The 22,256-nt window shown below is 37.9% G+C and overlaps 1 protein-coding gene across 6 annotated transcripts in view; it reads left to right on the top strand.

The window, feature by feature from the left end:
• LOC122562422 (citron Rho-interacting kinase) overlaps window positions 1–22,256 on the top strand; it is a 221,739-nt gene that overhangs the window by 28,490 nt on the left and 170,993 nt on the right. For all 6 annotated transcript variants that reach the window (XM_088000150.1, XM_088000147.1, XM_088000146.1 and 3 more), the window contains exons 6-9: window positions 3,388–3,530; window positions 8,776–8,869; window positions 15,285–15,488; window positions 21,257–21,410. In XM_088000150.1, coding sequence (XP_087856276.1) covers window positions 3,388–3,530; window positions 8,776–8,869; window positions 15,285–15,488; window positions 21,257–21,410 — 595 coding nt within the window. The remainder of the gene's footprint in view (window positions 1–3,387; window positions 3,531–8,775; window positions 8,870–15,284; window positions 15,489–21,256; window positions 21,411–22,256) is intronic.

Raw genomic sequence — 22,256 nt, 5'->3', positions numbered from 1 at the left:
GATTTGAGGTAGGGACACAACGATTGCACCACAAAAGCCTTAATATCAAGGAGTACATGTGAATCTCCAGCTCACACCTTTTATTTTGTTAAACATATTTTTCTAATCAAGCCGTTCAGAGGTGTTTATACGCACCTTTGGAGAGGACACGTCTTGAACCCGATCCTCCCGGTCGACAGGTAGGGACACTACCACAGTACTACAAAAGCCCTAATACCAAGGAATACAAAGTTTTCCAAAGATTAGATTTTTTTTTAGATTAGATTACAGTGTGGAAACAGGCCCTTCGGCCCAACAAGTCCACACCGACCCGCCGAAGCGAAACCCACCCATACCCCTACATTTACCCCTTACCTAACACTACGGGCAATTTAGTATGGCCAATTCACCTGACCCTGCACATTTTTGGACTGTGGGAGGAAACCGGAGGAAACCCACTCAGACATGGGGAGAACGTGCAAACTCCACACAGTCAGTCGCCTGAGGCGGGAATTGAACCCGGGTCTCTGGCGCTGTGAGGCAGCAGTGCTAACCACTGTGCCACCGTGCCGCCCACGGTGGCACTCTTCTAGGTTGACTCTTCTAATCATACTTTCTTTTTAAAATGTATTTTTCTAATCAAACTGTTCAGAGATGTTATTATATGCCTCTGGAACAGGTGGGACTTAAGCCCAGCCCTCCCGGTAAGGAATAGGGACACTTCCACTGTGCCACAAAAGAGTACAAGTGAATCCTCAGTTAATACTTATCAAAGGAAACAATTAAACAGCCAATTAATGCACAATTTACACTGACTTGTCTTGCATTCAGTCTCTAAGGGGAGAGTGCTCACAGGCAAGTGGATTGGATGCATCATGGAGCTAACCCCTCTAAAGATGACATTGGGTCTCGATCTTGACATTAATCCTGTCCTCCAAGTTTCATCTTGATGGTTTGCAATGAAGCAGAGAACTGCTTTTGGGTAACTAAATTACGCAAGCAAGCAATTAAGTGTCTATTTAATCTTTTCGGTTTGGCTTGAACAGCCAGGAGACCTATTTGCACAGCTTGTCAGTAATGTTCCAGGGTCAATTAGCAGGTGATTTACAAGTTCTTTGAAATCACTTCAAATACCTGGCATGCAGTAAAAATTCTGTGTTACCAGCCTTCAACAAAGCATGGGAAAAACTAATTCAGTTCTATTTTGCACCTCTTGATGAATGATAAGAGGAGCAACAATAGCACAAGACACAAGCTAGAGTGGATGGATGCAGTGATTGGGATTCTTGGGGACAAAACTCTCAGTACAAGATCTACATGCAAATGATTAACTTTCTCAATATATCTGGACACTGGTGTCTAAAGAGATTCTGGTTCTCTTGGCAGGTTTATTTTATATTTAGAATCACATAATCTCAACAGGCCATTTGGCCCTTCGAGTCCACTGACCACTTGGAGGAGCATTCTATCCAGACCCACCACTACACAATCACCTGATGAAGGAGCGTAGCTCCGAAAGCTAGTGTGCTTCCAATTAAATCTGTTGGACTATAACCTGGTGCTGTGTGATTTTTAACTTTGTATACCCTATCCCTGTAACCCTGCATTTCCCATGGCCAATCCACGTAGCCTGCATTTCTTTGGACCATGGGAGGAAACCCACACAAACACGGGGAGAATGTGCAAATGGACAGTAATGCAGCAGATCTATTTTAAAATATCTTAAATATGGAGTAAATTTCCTATTTAATTTGAAAGTATTACAACTATTTTTCACTTTTTTAAAAATATTGTGCCTAGTTGTTGAAGTAATGCTGGGAAAGCTGTATCTGTCATTTATCAATGTGAACTCAAAAAGCTTGATTGTCCAAAAGCTCTAATTTGGAACTGGATGCATTGCAACTTGACACAATTGCTCCATTTATTAAACTACTTGCACAAAACTGGAGTACTTGCTCAGCACAAATGCTTCCTCCTGAAGCATAAAAGTTTATACTTTTCCAGCTTGACCCTCTTGCTCAATGCAGCATGACACTGTCTGCCTCTGATTGTGGGTAACTGAAACAGCAAATAATCACTTGCGTGTGATATCGATGCACTTTAGAGAATTTGTGCTTTGTCTACATTTTCACTCAGTAGTTGCCCTGATAGTCAAAACACTCCCCTTACTGTCACTCCAGCTGTGACAGGTCAACTGACATATTTTGGAAATAAACTTGGTCTGATGGAAAGCAAAATAATGTATTGATTTTAAAGGACCTAAGACACCTAGTCACATGGATAGTTGGATGCTGATCTTTTCTAAATCCTAGGCAAATCAGTAGTCTAATTATTTGGAGGTTGATTTGCAGATGGACCTTACTTGATAGATGGGTCAAATTAATACTGAACTGTTTAAAAACCAATGGCTATAGTTGAGAACATTTTTCCTTTTGGAGTAGGTACTTACTACCTTGTAAATATTTTTATTCAGCTTACTCAGATGTACTATAACTCACTTTTGGAGTAGGTGGTACTTGATCTTAGATTTTCTGGCCCAGAGGTAGGCGTACACTGGCAATCTGGTACACTGGAGAATTGCTCAGCTCCTCTTTGTTGAATCTTAAATCTCAAAGGGTATTGAAGCTTTTGATTTAGGCTAAACCAACCAAATTTTGTTTTCTCACTGGGAATGTGTTTATTTCAATTTTTATCCATTTGTCTTTACAACTTGCTCAAGTATAGCTCCAGGTATGCTGGCAACTTCCTTGATAAGTAATTCCAGGTAATTATCAATTTAACATGGTAATTAAGTTCTTGAAAATAACCTGTTAAGGGAAACCACAATATTTCAAAACACATTACTGTAGAAACTCATGTAAATCTTCTATTTCCTTAGACGTGTTTGACCAATTTGGTTTACGATTTTGCCACTTGCTTTAGTTTATCAGCAGTACATTCGAATTGTGCACAAGGTTGAATCGGTAAGACCCAAAGGTCTCTGGATATCCATGTTTCGCTTGCAATATTCAAATTTTGGAAGCATATCCAATTTAACTTTGGAATAGATTTTCTTCTTTTCTTTGCCAGTGTTTCTTAGCTTAGATGGCTAAAATGCTTAGGAATAATGGTGAGTGGAGGTAGTTGCTGGGAATTGTGCAAGTTATTACCAAGCAGGTGTGCATTTTTGGAATGATGGGTAGTAAAGCAAACATTGTGTTCATTGAGGAGTACCTGTGCCAAGACTACGCAGTTCCCCTCCATGACTCTTCTCACTTGATATTGAAATATATGTATTTGTTTCTTTCCAAGCTTGGATGCATGGAAGTCTGTTATATTAAAAGTTACATGCTGTACAGAATATATATGTTAAATGCTGCACATTGAGCTGTAGAATATATATTAAAATGACTTTTCTTTTGCTTTTAGGTAATGGAATACCAACCAGGGGGGGACTTGTTGGCACTCCTGAATCGTTACGATGATCAATTTGATGAGAGTATGGCTCAATTCTATCTGGCCGAGTTAGTTCTGGCTATTCATAGTGTTCACCAAATGGGCTATGTTCATCGGTAAGCATCTGTAAGGCATCCTGCATTCTCAGCTAATAGAAAAGAAATGGTACTAGTGTGCAGGTTGTTAGCTCTTCTGAAGATGAACTAAAACAAACTGAATCTTCTTTTCAAGGAATATTTCTTGCAAAGAACTAAACAAGGTGGCATAGTGCTACCTGTGAATAATGTCTCAGATTTTAACTTCTTAAACTGTATAACAAATATAGCACTTCAAATTTTCTAGCATTGGGAATGAGACTGTTGATCAAACAAATGAGAAGTTTAGGTCAAGTGGATCATAGAGCAGGATAGTGCAGATCATGAAGTGACAAAGCTGGTAACTAGCCTGGAGCTATACTGCACAAATGTAGCACCTAACCAAATTGTCCAGGATTTTGAAAGGAAATACTTAATTAAAATTGCATGGAAGTTTATAAATATGTCTGGTTTTCAGACATCGCTTTTCAAGTAGAGATTCTTTACTTGTAATAGTAATTAAACCAGCAAATAGAAGTACAATCTCACTCGTTAAGAGTAGTTTTCTTTATTAGTTTATCTGTTCTTTGTAATGGAAAGTAATAATTGCTTTGCACATCTATCCTATAATTAACTTTCATACATGGTCTTCTTTTTTTACCAACTATATAAGTTGTCTGGCTAAATTAACTGCCTTTGATAGAACACATGCTTTTTACTTTCAAAAAGCAAAACATGCTGATTTAAATAACTGGAATCTAAGAAACTTCATGAATCTAAGAAAAATTGTTAATTTAACCAAATGACACCTATCAAATACATTTTCAAAAAAAATGCCCAGAGTTTACGTTTGAATTGAGTGGCTAGAATGGGTGTTGTGAAATAAGACCATTGGTTCCTATTTCCAAATCAGCTGGAATATTGCATTGAGTGAAATTGAAGTTAACTCCTCCGGTACTGTGACAGAATTAAATTAACTAATTCCATTTTATATTTCAAGACAAAAGTCTGTTGTTCGTGACAAACCCTTGTGAAAAAAGAATAGTGATACTGGGTGACTGTTAACCTATGTTCATATTGCTGGTCCTTTATTTGCAATATAATTGTAATCTTTAGTACCTTGTACCAACTGGATTTGAGATCTGTTATTTTTGTTGAGTGAATTGGGAAAAATCTCCTTTTTAAGGCAATGGAAATGAGGGCTTTTGTGTGGAGCTTTCTAGTATACACCCTTTCTACAAGGTGACTATGGTTTATGGTCCCTTTGAGCAAACAATTCAGAAAGATGATAACTACTGACTTTCTTTTAATGTAAATGTTTAATGTAGTAAGAATAACCTAAGACATTTCCAAGGTGATAATAGAGCAGACGATGTGTGGCTGTGAGGGGAGTATAGATTGTTGAAGTGCTTTTTATATTACAAACCATAACATCTTGTGTTCCCATGCACTTCATTTTTTGTGGTTATTTTTGATTCTCTATGATTCAGAGTACTGTAGTAGGTATTATCTTCCCATGTTGTTGTGTTATTTGTTCTGCATAACTGAGCACCTTCTTTTAAAATTATTTCAGCTCTGTACCATTCACAGAATCCTATTTTGTTCTGATGGACTGTAGAACTATTTAAGTTATAATATATTTCCATATTGTTAATATGTGCTTTAAAATATTATTGTTTGGTAATGGCCTTGTTGTATTATTGCTGAACTGTTAATCCAGAGATCCAAGTAATGTTCTGGGGACCCAGATTTGAATCCTGCCAGAACGGATAGTGGAATTTGAATTCAATTTTAAAAAATCTGGGATGTCTAATGTTGGTGAGTCACTATAGTGTGCCTTGGACTTGTTGCACAGTGCTGCCACTGTTGAAGCCGAGGGAGGAAGTGACTGTTGAAAATGATTGGAGTGCCAATGAAATAGGCTGTTTTTCCAATTTTGGTTACTGTCGTGGTCAGTGGCTGAACATATTTGTATAAGGCTGACAATGTACTTTTGAGAAAACAATTCTATTTTGTTGTAATAAAAATAGCAAAAAGAAAGATGCAACACTTTTTTTTTGTTCCCAGCAATATCATTGACAGACATTCAACCCAAATGAAGCATCACTTCACTTGTAATTACTTACTGAGCTAATGAAGTTGCAAACATTTGCTTTCAGTGACTTTCTTTACATTTTACATTTTCCAAATGTGATTCTCTCTGTCTCTCCCAAAGACTCTTAAGCAGGGTAACTTATTGACCTTTCCTCACCAGTGTAATGACTATGGATCATAACTCAGATCATCTGTGAATATATTGAACTTAATTCAAACACATGCTTTTTAAAAGAAGACTGCTCCAGCCAGATAAATGACTGCAGATGTAAATTTAAAGCTGTCTGGAGATGGAGAGAGTGTTCCTGGAATGTCACACTGATAATGTGTCATGAAAGCTTTGAAGCAATGGACACAAGAATTGCATTGCAAATTGAACTTTTATGTGTTGGGAGTTCTCTCAGATTATGAACATGATGGGGAATTTGCAGCAGACTAGGTGAGAGGCATGTTTTGTGTCTTCTCCTTTTTCAAGAAACCATAGGAACAGGGTTAAAAACCAGTTCAATTCTTGTCTGTGCACTACTGGAAGAAGGTTTCCTAGTGAGCTGAGGTATGTATGTGTACTCTACTCTGTTTACTTCAAGAAACCAGCAAGCTAGTGAAAAGAAAACAGGACTTTTACACTCTGGTGCTGCCAGCCAAACACCATCACCAGGGCAGTACGGTGGCTCAGTGGTTAGTACTGCAGTCTCACAGTGCCAGGGACCCCCGTTCAATTCCAGACTCTGGCAACTGTCTGCCTGGAGTCTGCACATTGTCCCTGTGTCTGTGTGGGTTTCCTCTGGGTGCTCCGGTTTCCTCCCACAATCCAGCGATGTGTCAGTAGTGTCAGGCGCATTAGTCAAAGGGAAATGGGTCTGGGTGAGTAATTCTTTGGAGGGTTGGTGTGGATTGGTGGGGCCGAATTGTCTGTTTCCAAACTGTAGTGAATCTAAAAGAAAGCAAGGATGAAAGAATTTCAACCAACCTGCAAAATCAAGAATCTCCAAAGTTAACGACTTAACTATCAACAATCCTGCACCTGCTCTTCATGCATGATCCATGAATACTGATCCATATTTCTTTTATTTATCTTTCTCTGACTCATTTCTGATGGTATGTTATTGTTTATTCTTACGATCATTAACTAATAAACTCTCTCTCCCATTAACTCAAAAAAGACTGGTTAAATTAGCTCCTTCTAAAACACCAATTAGTTTGGTATGAGGAGAAAAAAGGCATCCAGAAGGGGGGAGTTTTTTTTTCAAATTAACTTTGTTCTGACCAACTCAAGGAAGAAGCTAACTATCCAAGGGGAGCCATTATATCTCTTCTCACCCAGGAGCTTAATAATTTGGAATATCCTAAGTGGAACAGTGATGACTTCAGGAAACTCTCTCTCAGGAGCTGGTTGCAACATTGACTTCTAGTCATGTCTACTTAGACTGCTAAAACAGCTTAACACTTCTTTCTAACTCTGGTTTTAAACTCTCAAATTAAGCACTGCTGTTCTGCTGATATGGATCTCTACTTCTCAACTGATCCTGCTTCTGGCCCTGGTCTCTCTTTTTGTAGGTGGTAAAAGATAAATTTTGTAAACACTTCAATTACCTCACCAGATAGCTACACTTACTTCATCCCTTTGTTAAGTAGCATGCTTTCGTGAAAATGCTATTTTGAACTATGTTCAAAATCGCATTTTCAAGAAAGCATGCTACTTAACTATGTTCAAAATCACTTTGACCTTTTTATTTAAAAAATAGGTCACCTCCACTAAAACCAATTACCTCTATTTTAGAATCGAAATGCCCAGATATTAGTAATCTTCATCACACTTGCCACTGTTCCAATGATAAATACTGTGTCCTATTGTGGTACATCCTGCTGCCCACGAGGCTACTCCTTTCTTTGTTATCCAACATTTGCAATGTTTTTTACTTTTACCAAATCGTGAGCAATGCTCTCAGGACCAGCAAATAATATGGCTATCAGTTGTCCCCACTTGCTCACTGATTTGGCATGTAGTACAATCAGAATTACTTACCTACTATTACCTTTTTTTTGTGTTTTTAAGTGAAGAATAACATTACTGACATACAGGCCATTCTGCAATAACGCGCATTTCGTTAACGTGAATTTGCTGTAACGCGATTGACGAATTGAGGGCACTATTTCTATTGCCTGAATTTTTAAAACGTTTGTTGGCTGTAACGTGATTACATCGCCAACCCATTAAGTGCTCTTTCTAAAGCACAATTTTTCTGTAACACAGGGTTGCACAAGAATGCAACCAATGTGTTACAGAACTACTTCTTGTATAGTATAATCAAAGCCACTGATATATAACTTTTATGATTATTGTGGACGTAAAGGATTTTACCGCTTCAAAAAATTGCTTGACATGAACAAAATACTTTTGGATAATCAAAATTGCATTGTATAAGGCAGACCATAAATCAGTGTGCCAATATATTAATTCTAGGGTGTTCTGTTCATTGTCTTTGTTAGTGGAGAACACAGAATAAAATAAAGCTAACTCCAACAAGCATTGTATAAGTGGATTCCTTTTAATCGAAATCCTGTGATGACTGTATTTAATAAGGCAGCAGCATTGAAAGATAACCGTGTGCTTTATCTGGAGATCACCTGAGAGACCAATTTTGAGATAATGTTAATATTGCACAATTGATGAGCCTGGTTAATGTAGATAAATTGGAGTAGAGTATAGCTTCCTCTAAGGATTGTCTTTTTGAGTTAATTGGATCCAATTCCAGATAAGATGAGCTTGCTATAGGGAGCAGTGTCTTGCCACACTTATAGATCCTGTGGGCTTATCAGTTAGAAATGGTTGCTGTTTCAATTTACAGTATCTCAGATTTCTGCATCTCAAAGTGATGGTACAGTAATCTCCTCTTGTACCTCCTCTTCATTAACTGTGGAATAGACTATTGTTTCAGTACACTTATTGTTAAATTTATGGTGATGTATGTTTTAGAAGAGCAACATCACTAACAATGCAGCAATTCCTCAGTAACTGGCCTGGCTATGATCAGGTGCTAGAATGCGGCTTAGAGCCTCATACTGCTGGTGAGTTGGGAAAGCTATCAATCAGCAAACTAGTACTTTTATGTGGAGGTCTGGAATTGTCCATTAATAATTCCTAAACTGCACATGGTGTTTTTACTAATGATATTTTCCTTTCTCTTCTCAGAGATATCAAACCTGAGAATATCCTAATTGATCGAACAGGACATATTAAACTGGCAGATTTTGGATCAGCAGCCAAACTGACAGGAAATAAAACGGTATGGATAAAACTCCAGAATGCTCAAGCGAGTCTATATTTTAATACTTCAGCTTGTTGAGTCCAAGCAAGTGTATGGAAGTACTGTAATTGAATTGCTACAGTGTGATGTACTAAATTGTGTACAGTTGTTTGGAGGTACACGGAGGATGCTGTGTACAAAATGTTTTTGGGTTTCTCAGTGTGGCTGATTCTTGGATCCACTGTGCAAAAGGTTCAGATTTGCATTATTGGACTTTAGTAACTTGGGTAGAGTCTAGAAATTGACAAGTCCTTCAGGGACAGAGAACCTTTTACAATGTATTTTCAAGTTCTTAAAAGCAGGAAGTTTTATAATCCTGTTTTTATTGATATGGAATTGGAAAACACACTGCTACAGCATTATTCTGTGGGAATGGTCCAAAGATCTGTATTATCTTTAAAATTCAGCTGCAATACAATACATTTATCTTGATAATCCATTTTAACTATAGGGTGGTCAAACAAATAAGAAACAACTTCAAAATGATAGAAGTATTGGTTTAAGATGTTCCTTATTTCTGCTCAAGAAAAATGATCCAACACCTTTAAGGACAGAAAATGCTAAATGTGGGCAAATATCAGATGATTGCTATTTCATGTAACATACTTAAGGGTAGCTCATTCTAAAGTGAAAGCAACATAACAGAGATGGAGGTCACAAAACTACAGCAAGCCAGACATTACATTTATGTATAGAGTGATCCTGGAAAAGCACAGCAGGTCAGGCAGCATCCGAGGAGTAGGAAAATCGACGTTTCAGGCAAAAGCCCTTCATCAGGAATGAATATTATTACAAAATGCATATACATTCATCCCTGATTGAAGGGCTTTTGCCCGAAACGTCGATTTTCCTGTTCCTTATATGCTGCCTGACCTGCTGTGCTTTTCCAGTACCACTCTAATCTTGACTCTGATTTCTAGCATCTGCAGTCCTCACTTTCGCCTAGTACATTTATGTTCAAATGCATATTGCCAAACATCCTCATATGATTACACAAAAAAAGATATGTTTTTTGAGATTGCAAGTTACTCAATATATGCATTGACACCACGAAAAAATATCAGTTGTGAACAAAACTATAATAATTCTAGTCTGTGCCACTTTCATATGTATATGCATTTCTTCCATTATCTCTAAAGGTCTTTTGATGACATACATGCAAATTGTTGCCAGTTTGTTTCGTGTCTGCTCATTTTTGGAGTATTGTTCCTTCCTTGTGGAATGTTTTTCCCATTGTTAGTGGTTAGTCAGAACAGGACTCTTGTTTTTTGAGTATAAACTCCCTACTAGGTTAGTGATTTTTATAGCATGTTGATTTATTGTTGACTCTAGTGAAAGCTACTTCTGTTCCACACTTAAGTACCGCTATAGTAAGCTTGCATAGATGTTCACTCTAATAAATTAGGCAAGAACTTTCCTAGTTCATGAACCCAACAAATTGATTTCTGATTGCACTGATTTCACATTTAATGAGTTGCTGCATATCTAATACAACTCTCATCTTGTTGGGGGAATCTGGGTGAAGTTCTTTTATTGTCCGTATAAAACCTTCATAATTTAGGCACCTTCAATTGCAATATTTTTTGTTTAGCACCAGATTCATCTGGCGAGCTCTTTAGCAATCATATAGATTCTAATTGTGGACTGTCCTGCTGCTTCTATTGTGTTTCCACATTCTAAAATGTGGATCTAAAATCTGGAATTGGACCGTTGTTAGGAATAGTCATTTTTATGCATGCTTTTATTAACCACAAAATGGCTTCTTAATACAAAGTAACATAACAAAATGGCTTTAGCTTGCAAATTAACACTGTTTAAAATGGCTTCAGGCTGCATTCCTGTATTGCTGAGCTAACTGAATTAAAGGTAAAGCAGAACAATGGACCCTTCACAGCATGGAATTAACTAAGTTAGGTAGGACATTACTAACTGTTTTTGTTAACCTTGAAATACAGGTGGGAAGAGATGAATATGTAGTAAACAACTTTGTTTTCCAGAAAATATCATTTGGTTAACCTGCTGTCCATTATGTCGTTTATCACATTTTATTGGCTTTATTCTGTAATTAAGGCTGTACTATTTCTTATGAAACATATTAAAAAATTGCTTTATTCTAAGTGAATTTATGCAGTTGCTCAAGGAACACAGGAGCTGTTAACCTCTGTGTTGCTGGACAAACCTGTGCTTGGCGTCGAGAATATACTGCAAAGCTTGCTGAAACAGACTGCATTCCTGTTGATTATTTGACCGATCACGGAACCAAGGGTTCCCTCTGGGGGGGATCGAGATCTTCAGCAGATCTTCACAATAGCTTCCACTCCTGGCAATGTCACTGACTATTTCATGCTGCCTGCATTGTACTCTTCTGGATCAGTGAAAATGTCAAATGGCATGTGTAACTATCTATATCTCCCAAACTGAATCCAGAATATAGTTTAAAAACTGTTTCTTCATCCTGCTTCATTTATCAGCAACGATCCTTTGCATGAACATTAGTAAGCACATTTTGCCTTGAAGGTTGTGACAAACTTTCATGAGTGGTTAACATGGGGTGGTGAGATCCCTTCAAAGCTTTGTTGATATCATTTGATTCAATGCATTGGCTCAGTTTTCCAGGTTATTTCATTGCCATGCTGGTAATCCAGTATGTAGGATTTGTCCCTTTTTTGATTACTCCATTTTTCATGCCTAAAATGTGAAGCAAAAGTCCTTTCTCCAAACAATTGTGCTCTTACTTCTGTGTCACCACTTTTTTTTTAGTTTTAACATTTGTGTTTGAGACTTGATCATACAATGTAAGCTTCTACTCCAATGCGTTACTGACTAAGTTTGGCATTGTTGGAGGGAACAATCTTTTGTATAATGGTTTTTAATCATGGTTATGTCTGCTATCTAAGGTGAACTAAAATGTTCAGTAAGTTTGAAGAACAGCAGGAAAGTTACACCCAGAACCTTGGCCAATTTGTGGGAACTTGCTATATTGTAAATTTGCTGTTGGGCTCTTTCGTTCCAAAACTGATCACACTTCAGTAGTACTTGATTGTAAAATGCTGGATGTTGTGCACAGCACAATGCTGGAGCTTGTCACTTTTCACAAATAAATTTTAAATATTACCATTTCTATCACATGCATATCTGAAGCATCCGCACACCTCAAATAGCAATTTGTTTAGTCCCAGGTTACAAAGGGAAAATCATTGAGTGTTTGTTTCAAGTCTTGCTACACTGGAAGCTAGGAAGTATAAAACAGCTATTCACTAAAGAAGAATATAGAAATTCTGTAGGTAAGTTAGTCTGACATCAGTCATTACAAAAGTGTTGGTATATATTAAGGAAGTCTAAACAATGTGCTTAGAAACTTGTAGTATTCGACAACATCAACATGGTTTTATAAAAGGGAAGTCCTGTTTTAAAATATTGAGTTTTTTGAGGAAATAATTAGTAAGATACATACAGCAAAACTAATAGATGAAGTATGCTTGGACTTCTGAATTATAGAAAGTAGGAGTTTTCAACCCTTTTGAGACTGCTCAGTTGTTCAATATGATTGTGGCTGGTTCTATATCAAAATTCCCACTTTCTCCCCATGTCCCTTTTAAAATCTAAAGGTTATCTTTTCTTGAATATATTTAGTTACTTGGCCTCCTCTTGGAGAATTCCATAGGTTCACTACCCTTTGAGTGAAGAAGTATATCTTCATATCAGTCCGAGATGGTCTACCACATGTCTTGAGACTGTGCCTTGTTCTAGATGCCCCAACCAGGGAAGGCATTGTTCTTGCATCTAGTCCGTGTGTTCCAGTTAGAATTTTGCTTCGATCAGATGCTTCTCATCCTTCTAATGCAATCTCTGCAGACCCACAATCTCATCTCTTCAGGCAGTTCTGCCATCCTGGCTTATAGCCTATGAATCTTTGCTGCGCTTCGTTCTGGTAAGTGTAGCCTTTCTTAGGAAGGGAGACCAAAACTGCATGCAGTATTCCAGGTGTGGCCTCACCAAGGCAATAAGATATTCTTGCATCTGAATTCCAATCCTCTTTCAATGAAGGCCAATATACTATTCACCTTCCTAACTGCACTTGCCTGTCTGCTTTCAATAGTTGGTGTGCAGGGACACCTAGATCCTTTTGTACATGCACACTTGCCAATATATCACCATTTAAATAATATTTCTTTTCTTTTTCACACCAAGGTGTGCAACTTCACATTTAGCCATGTTGTACTGCATCTGTCACATGTTTGCCCACTCATTCTGTTCTGTGTGGTACATCCACAAATGATGAACATTTGCAGTGGGTGGGTTGTGATTCTTAAGATGTTAGAACCTTAGAGAGCTGTGGATTGTAAGATAGTTTAAGCCTGGGATAGACAGATTTTTGGGGTTTCAGGGAATCCTGGAATATGAGATGCAGGAAATATGGAAAGTTGATGCCTATATAGGACAAACAGGAAGACAGCTAACGATCCGCATCCACAAACATCAACTAGCCACGAAACGACACGACCAGCTATCCCTAGTAGCCACACACGCAGACGACAAGCAACATGAATTTGACTGGGACAACACTACCATTATAGGGCAAGCCAAACAAAGAACAGCCAGGGAATTCCTAGAAGCATGGCACTCATCCACAAACTCCATCAACAAACACATAGACCTGGACTCAATATACTGGCCACTACAGCGGACAGCTGAAACTGACAACCGGAAGCGGCAGGGATAGACCACTATAAACACCAGAGGAAACACCACAGAAGCGCTTCACAGGAGGCTACCAAGCACTGAGGATGTCACCTAGACAGGGGACGAAACGTTTGCAACAAAAACTTCTAGCTTGGCGAACAGAACCACAGCAGTTGATGCCTATGATGAGTTATAACTGTATTGAATAGGCAGCAGCCTCAATGAACTGTATAGTATACTTTTTTGGATAGTAAAATAAAATTGTGATGTAACATCAGGATTTGTCAATTGTACTTGCAATAAAAAGACTGTTCTTAACCATTGGGGGTGGCACAGTGGCTCAGTGGTTAGCACTGCTGCCTCACAGCACCAGGGTCCCAGGTTCGATTCTAACCTCAAGCGACTGTCTGTGTGGAGTTTGAACATTGTCCCCGTGGGTTTCCTCCAGGTGCTCTAGTTTCCTCCCACGGTCCAAAGATGTGCAGGTCAGGTGAATTGGCCATGCTAAATTGTCCATAGTGTTAGGCCCATTAGTCAGAGGGAAATGGATCTGGGTGGGTTACTCTTTGGAGGGTTGGTGTGGACTGATTGGGCTGAAGGGCCTGTTTCCGCATTGTAGGGAATCTAATCTAATCTAGCTAAATCCTCAATCTTCACAGAAATCCTGATATTCTCTTCAAGATTGGGTTTGGAAATTTGGTATTTTAGGAACAAGTATCCACAATATCAAATTCCTAAAGTTGTCTTCCTGACAATAATTTGATTCTATTTAGTTTTCTGTACCTCTCAAGACAGTTTGAAATTTAATACAATAAATTCATGTGGAAAATTGAAGGAAGGACAAGTCTGGTTGTGACAGTGTACACGCGTAAGTATCAGTCACTTTTGGCACAACACTGTACCTGTTGGTTCCTGAAACGTAGTGAAATGTATCAGATCCAACAATATTGGGCCTAAATATTAGATTAAATTGCAATTGACCTTCAAACAACTTTACTCATTAGTGTTACTATTGGTCTCCAATAGTCTATTATATTAGCCTTCACATTCCATTTGTATTTAATGAGATACCAAGTGATCGTGGTACAAGATGGTGCAAAATAGTTCTAAAATATTATTGATCAGTTTACCTTTGAAAGAATAGCTGGTGCCATGTTGCTTGTCTTCCAGTATGATTTAGAATGACTATATATAAGTTTAATGACCCTTTCAAAATTACCTTGCATTGGGTTATTTAAAATAATGGGATGCTTTGCAGCTGTTTTCCTGTAAATGTTTTAACCTTTTTGAGAGAGAAGCAACAGTGAAGCATGTCTCTCTTGAAAATGCTATGAGAACTGATTGGCTTTTGATTCTCAACAGGTGTGGTCTCTGGAATCTTAAAATAACTTAAACACTAGAAAGAAAAATTATATCCATTATTACTACAGTATACTGAAGCAAATATCAGTGCCTGACTGCTTCTTGTTCCAATTCTTAATTTAAATGTTTTTTCTTGGTTTTACAACAATAAAAATGTTGGGTGCTATAATGTGACATACATGCAATATTTTACCGATTTATATTACGCAATGCAAATTATCCACCCACAATATTAAACAATTTGCGTCTTGCTGTTTTATATACTGCTGAAAAAAACAGCTATCAGTTATGAACTCTAGTTATTAAGTATTATGTATTTTGATATCTGATTCTTTGTTCCCCTCAACAGGTTAGCTCAAAGTTACCAGTTGGTACACCGGATTTCATGGCTCCTGAAGTACTGACTGTAACGAATGGGGATGGGTGTTCTTCATATGGTGTGGAATGTGACTGGTGGTCTTTAGGTGTGATTGCTTATGAAATGATTTACGGGAGATCGCCATTTGTTGAGGGAACATCAGCCAAAACCATCAGCAACATTAGAAACTTTCAGGTTTGTACATTTTTGGTCTTGCAGCATTATTTTGAGTATAGGTGCTTTTTGACAATTAAAATCAATTGGTTTTAATAATTTGTATATGATTAATTTGGTAAAGTGTCTTTTCTGGAAGACTTGATGACATAATGGGTTGTTATTGAGTGAGAGAAACTGGATTTTTTTTTGTACTTTGCAATCTGGTAGATCTCCCGCTCTATGGAAAGGTGAGAGTTGCTGAATAGTTTCTTGTGGGAAAGGACTTGACTGTTATTGTGGGCACTCCTTTGACACATCCAAAGTCTGACATCCAAGAGTTGAGTTCTGAAAGCAGGTTCCCTGCCCACACGTGATGTGTGGCAAATGTATTTTTTGGGCGATTGGAGGGGAAAGAAGCAATTATTTTGAATAACGTTTATCAGTTCATTTCTATAACTACATTGGTGTAGTGATAAGGGTGAGATTAATCTGTCCTTGGGGAGAATAATAGAAAACAGCTGGAATTTCCTTTTGTTTCGTCTTTTGTCATGTCTGAAACTGTTAGGTAGAGGTCAGTTTTCTTCCTTTGTGTCTATCTCATGTATGTGTGAGTAATTTTCATTTGTTAATGTTTCTGTAAGCTACAACTGTTGGCTTGTTTATCAAAATATCTCCAGATAAAATATTAATATATTTGAAATACATGGGCACTCTCAGTTTCACAATATTTTATAGTGAATCTTACTATAACAGTCCTCTCCACTAGCCACCATTTTTGTTTTCATTATCTTTTGTGCTTACTTTTTCAATGGGAAGTTGTTAGGGTTGAGTTCTGCCAGGCAGAAGTGACGTAGTCATTGATAATGCACATCAATTGTAACTATTTATTTTATTCCTGTGGTTCTATTGGAAATATGCCATATTTTTTGGTCCATTAAAAAAATGTAAATGTATAAAAACTGATTCAATTCTTTTGAAGGGGGGATCTTACAGAAACATATAAAATTATGAAGAGAATCGATAAAATAGAAATAGATGGCATGTTTCCACTGGTGGGTGAGACTAGGACAAGAGGGCATGAGCTCAAGATTCGAGGAAGCAGGTTTAGAACTGAACTGAGAAGGAATGTCTTCACCCAGAGGATTGTTAATCTATGGAATTCCTTGCCCAGGGCAGTAGTTGATGCTACTTCAGTAATCGCTTTAAAAGCTAAGGTAGGTATTTCTCTGAAAAATAAAGGAATTAAAGGATATGGTGAAAACTCGAGTAAGTGGAGCTGAGTCCACGAAAAGATTGGCCATGATCTTGTTGAATGGCGGAGTGGGCTCGAAGGGCCGAGCAGCCTACTCCTGCTCCTAGTTCTTATGTTCTTTGTTTTCCCCCAACTGGCTATTAGAATTATAACAATTGATCAAACTCTATCCCATCAGCCCTAGACAAATTTGCCATTCCTTAATTTCCAGCTCCCCTCCCTCGCTGCTCAGACTGAACCAGCCTGTTTGCTACATTGTCCCTAACTCAGTTTCTTACCACACAATCTCTTTATATCAAAAACTTTCATTTTTGCAACGTCACGTATCTACGTGTGCTTACCTGCTGAAACCCTCATCCACAGCTTTGTTATCACTCCCTTTTAATATTGATACTTTCCCAGCTGGTTTCTCACATATTCAAAATTTTGGTCTTGGTATCTAAACTTGTTTCAATGCCTATTACCATTTGTTTGCTTGCCTATGTGGGCTATTGGTCCAGAAAAACCTTGACTTAAGACACCCCTATCATGGTATTCAATCTCTCCATGGTCTTACTCTTTTGTCCTTTTGCATAACTATTTCTAGCTCTACGAACACCAACCTCCCCAGTCCTCTAATTCTGGTCTATTGCACAAATGTGATTTCCTTCTCTCCTCCATTGGTGACCATCTACCCTGAACCAAAACTCTGCCCATTTATCTCTTCCTCCATAAACCACTTCCTAAAACTTATCTCTTTGACCAGGTTTTTGGTCACCCTGTCTTAATAGCTGAATATAATACTTGCTTTATATTTTGTCTGATAACATCCATGTCAAGCACACGAATAAAGAGCAGCAGTGGACTATTTGTTCCCTTTGGATGTTTTACGTTATTTGATTAAAAAATCATGACTGATCTGCGTGTGCTGAAAATGTGTTGCTGGAAAAGCGCAGCAGGTCAGGCAGCATCCAAGGAACAGGAGAATCGACGTTTCGGGCATAAGCCCTTCTTCAGGAATCTGCCTGTGACCTTGATTTGACTTTCCTGTCTATCCTCTGTAACCTTTCACTCCCTTATTAATCAAGCATTGAAATTGAAAATAGGAGCAGAAGTAGGCCATTTGGCCCTTCGAGCCTGCTTTGCTATTCATTATGTTCATGGCTGATCATCTCCATAGGCTATTCCTACACCACAACCCCCCCCCCCTCCATCCCTTTTATTCCTTGAGCCAAATCTTTGAAATCATAATGTTTTGGCCTTGACTGTTTTCTGTGGTAGTGAATTTCATCGGTTCACTATTTTCTGTGTAAAGAAATTTCTCCACATTGCAGTCCTAAATGGTTTACACTCTGACCTGTGCTTCTAGTCTCTGCTGCCTTTGGAAACCTCCTTCCTGAACCACCTTGTCTAGTCCTGTTAGAATTTTATAGGTTTCTATGAGATTCTACCCCCACCCCCCCATTCTTTGCAACTCCAATGAATATAATCCTAATTGATTCAACCACTCCTAGTCCTACAATCCCAGGAATCAGTATGTAGACCTTTGCTGCACTTCCTGTATAGCAAGAACATTTTCAGATGAGGAGATCAAGACTGCAAACTGTGTCCCAGGTGTCATTTCACCAAGGCCCTGCACAACTGCAGAAAGACATCATGTTCTAGTACGTGAATCAGGTCACTATGAAGGCCACCTACCATTTGCTTTCTTTACCACCTGCTGCAGCTCTATGATTATCTTTCGGAATTGGTGTACAAGGACACCCAGGTCTTGTTGCACATTCTCCTCTCACTTGATTGCCATCCAGATGATATGCTGTCTTCCTGTTTTTGCTACCAAAGTTGATAACCTAACATTTATTCACATTATATTGCATCCGCCATGCATTTGCCCCCACACTCAACTTGTTCAAATCACACTGAAGCTTTTCTGCACCCTCCTCACAGCTCACTCTCCCACCAAGCTTTAGGTCGTCTGCAAATTTAGAGACATTAGTTCCTTCATTCGTATCATTTGTGTTTATTGCAAATAGCAAACAGCACTGATCCCTGTAGGACGCTACTAGTAACTGTCTGTCATTTGGTAAAAAAAGACCTGTTTATTCCAACTCCGTTTCCTGCCTGCCAACTTGTTTACTATTCATCTTAATGCACTATCCCAATCCCATCTATTTTAATTTTACATATTTATCTCTTATGTGGAATTTTGTCAAAAGCCTTTTAATAGGCCACGTAATCCACATCTGCTTGATGAAGCCTCCTCTTCATCAACTTTATTAGTTACATCCTTGAAGAATTCCTGTTGATTTGTCAACCATTATTTACCTTTTGTAAATCCATGCTGACTCTGATGGATCCTGCTACTGTTTTCCAAATGCTTTGCTATTAATTCTTCCAGAATTTTCCCCACTTCCAATGTCAGGCTGATTTGGGTTATATTTCCTAGTTTTTTCCTCTGCCTCCCTTCTTAAATGGAGGGTTACAATAACTATCCTCCAGTCTGCAGGAGCTGTTCCACAGCCTGTTGAATGTTGGAAGCTGAACACCAACGCATCTGCTTTTCCTAGGGCCACTTCCTTAAGTACTCTGGGGTGTAGATTATCAGGATTTGAGGTTCTATTGAACTTGCTAGGTGGTTGAGCTTTCTCTCAGGTAGAATTCATCATTTATTACAAAGCTGCTTTATATTTAAGTATTTGGAAGACTTGTGCTTTGAAGAATTGTGGAGAGATGGTTTATTTCAAGTTTTGTGAACATACTTGGAATGTTTTTTTCAAAAAAGGCCATTGAAAGTTTGCTATGGGCATCAGCGATTCCTTTCTTAAATTAAACTGCTTGCTTTGCTGTAGACCCCTGGTGGCCCAGTAACTGGTGGTCATGGTAACTAGAGAAAGTATTCTGATTGTATGTTGTGACATGTGAAGTAGTGGGACTGGAGTGGCTGCACACTCTTCTAGTCTGGATTGTAACACAGTCCATTGCAAATAGTCTCTGAATAATGTGCTGCTTTTATATCCTCCCTGCCAAAGTAGATAAATTCAGTTTTTCTGTGCCAGTTGTTTTGTCCACTCACTTAATTTATCTATATCCCTTTGTAGATGCTTCACAACATATTCTTCACCTGTCTTTGCTAATGACTCAAAGTTAGTAGCCATAGATTTGGTGCCTTTATCCATGTTGATAACGTGGTTTGTAAATAGTTGAGACCCCAGAACTGATACTTATGACAGTCTGCTTGTTATCCTAATAGAACTCATTTATTTCCATGCTCTGTTTCCTGCTGGCTAACTAATTTTCTATATATAAAGATGAGTTGCCCCCAGTTTAATAAGCTCTTAACTTGAAATCATTTTTATGGCAAAAGCCATTTGGAAACCCAAGTACACCATATCCAAAAGGTCCCCTTGCTTGTTACTTCCTCAAAAACCATGAATAAATTAATCAAACACTTTCTCTTTCTCAAAACAATGTTGACTCTGCCTGAAGTGATCTTTATATAACACGCATAATAGATTCTGGCAATTTTCTTAGGACAGATGTTCAGCTACAGGCCTGTACTTCCCTGCTTTCTGTTTTCTTACATGAATAAAGAAGTTCCATTCATTGTTTTCTAATCTAATGGAAAATTCACAGAATTTGGGGCAAGTTTTGGAAATTTATAGTTATAGCTGCACCACTTGGTGATTTTATGTACCTCAGTGATTGCAGGCTTGGCTCAGTCTTGACCAGTCTGACCCTAACAGTTAATCAAGGCAAAATTAATTAATTTTATTTTATTTATTAAGAAAGGAAATTGTCTGCAAAATAGGATTAAAAAATCTGACATGATTTCATCTGAGTGGTGAGGCAGATTGGAGAGTTGATGACAAATTTTGAGCAAATTCACTGGACATCAGGAAAAATGAGCTGAACTGTCCAAATTCCAAAATTGACATAGGCAATGGCAAAAGAAATTTGACAGCACTCATCTTGCCTTCTCCTCACTGCATGTTTGCATGGACTACCTTCCTGCTATAAGAGGCTGTTTGAGGCTGAAAAATGGGCACTACCTATCCCAAGTAACCTTGCATTAATTTTGTGTGGAAATAATGGAACTGATAATCATTTGAAACCAAAAATTGTGTACAGTAATAAAAAATGAAATATAATTATCATAGTTTCAGAAAGGAAAATTTCTACTTAACAAATCATTTTGATAACCCAAGAGGATTGAGAAGATTGTCCAAATATGATTTTGTGTCAGCTTTGAGGTGATTTAGTAACATTCATTTCAAAAGACTAATGGATAAGCTTGCCATTGGAGGGTTTAATGTAAATTTTGTAAATGGTTAAGAAGCTGATGATTGAAAGTTGAAAACAGTACATCCTGGTATTATCAAGCAGTTCAGTGTGTTGAAATTCTTTGTGTGACTACTTTGTGTATTCTGTGTGACTAAAGAGAAATATAATGGTTAGGGTTTCTGAATGCGCAATGTTTGTTGATTAGAGTATTGGTTTATTCACTTACATTGTAATGTTTTACTGCTAATAGAATTTAATTATCTACTCCGACATTAATACTGATCTTTTATTGCAGAGAACTCTGAAATTTCCAGAAGAGCCTAAAACTAGTGAGGAATTTTATGACTTATTGCAAAGTCTGCTATGTGGAGCAAAGGAACGTTTGAACTATGAGGGACTCATCTGCCATCCATTTTTTACAAACATCAATTGGAACAATATCAGGAATAGTAAGTTATCCCTTTTGAAATGATGTGCTTACCCTCCTAATGAAAAGTTGTGACAGAGCAATTTTATTGGCTTGACAAACTTCATTTTTATTCTGTCGTCTTTCCAGAGTGGTTAACACTGATGGGATTACTTGCATAATGATGTTGATACTATCTGGGTCAAAGAACTACATTGATCTACTTGCTATTTCTCCAAAAGACTTCATATATATTTTGACTTAATCTTGTAGGCCTGCTTTTACAATTTCATTATTCATAGCATGCTATGGAAAAAAAACTGCTCTTAGCCTTAACTTTCCAACACACTCCATTACAATTTTGTTTCTCCTCAAGTAGTTGCAACTATCTTGACTCTCCTGAACAAGCATCTAATCCGATGTACACTCTATTCTTATGTTTAAATCTCACTTGCCATTTTTGCCTCGTTCTCTTACAAGGTAGATATTTTGTAATCAACCTGTTCAGAGATGTTATTATTACACCTTTGGAGCATGTGGACCTTGAATCTGGGCCTTCTGGCTCAGAAGTAGGGATAATACTACCAACGAGAACTACCCTTCTCCTACAAAGTATATTCATGTTTATGAAGATGGTGGTGATCCTATTTCTAATCAATGTAGTACTTGCGGTGACAGAACCTCATTGGTGTCAGGGCATTTTTATGTATTGATCCAGTGAAATGATGTTCAGAAATCTAGACATTTGTTTCTGCTAAAATTGAGTTTCCATTTTCACTTTTCGTGTTCAGTTTTACTCTGGAGCAAAATGGTGAATGATTCCTGTAGTTAAGAGTCTCTCTTTGTTTCACTGAACATCCTGGCCATGGATTGATATTGCAAAACCTCC

The sequence above is a fragment of the Chiloscyllium plagiosum genome, unplaced genomic scaffold, assembly GCF_037043375.1.
Source record: "Chiloscyllium plagiosum isolate Xiang-an unplaced genomic scaffold, Cpla_swu_hap1 HiC_scaffold_24, whole genome shotgun sequence".
In the NCBI taxonomy this organism is placed as follows: domain Eukaryota; kingdom Metazoa; phylum Chordata; class Chondrichthyes; order Orectolobiformes; family Hemiscylliidae; genus Chiloscyllium; species Chiloscyllium plagiosum.
The sequence above is the reverse complement of the archived record's forward strand: the minus strand, read 5'-3'. Positions and strand labels throughout refer to the sequence as shown.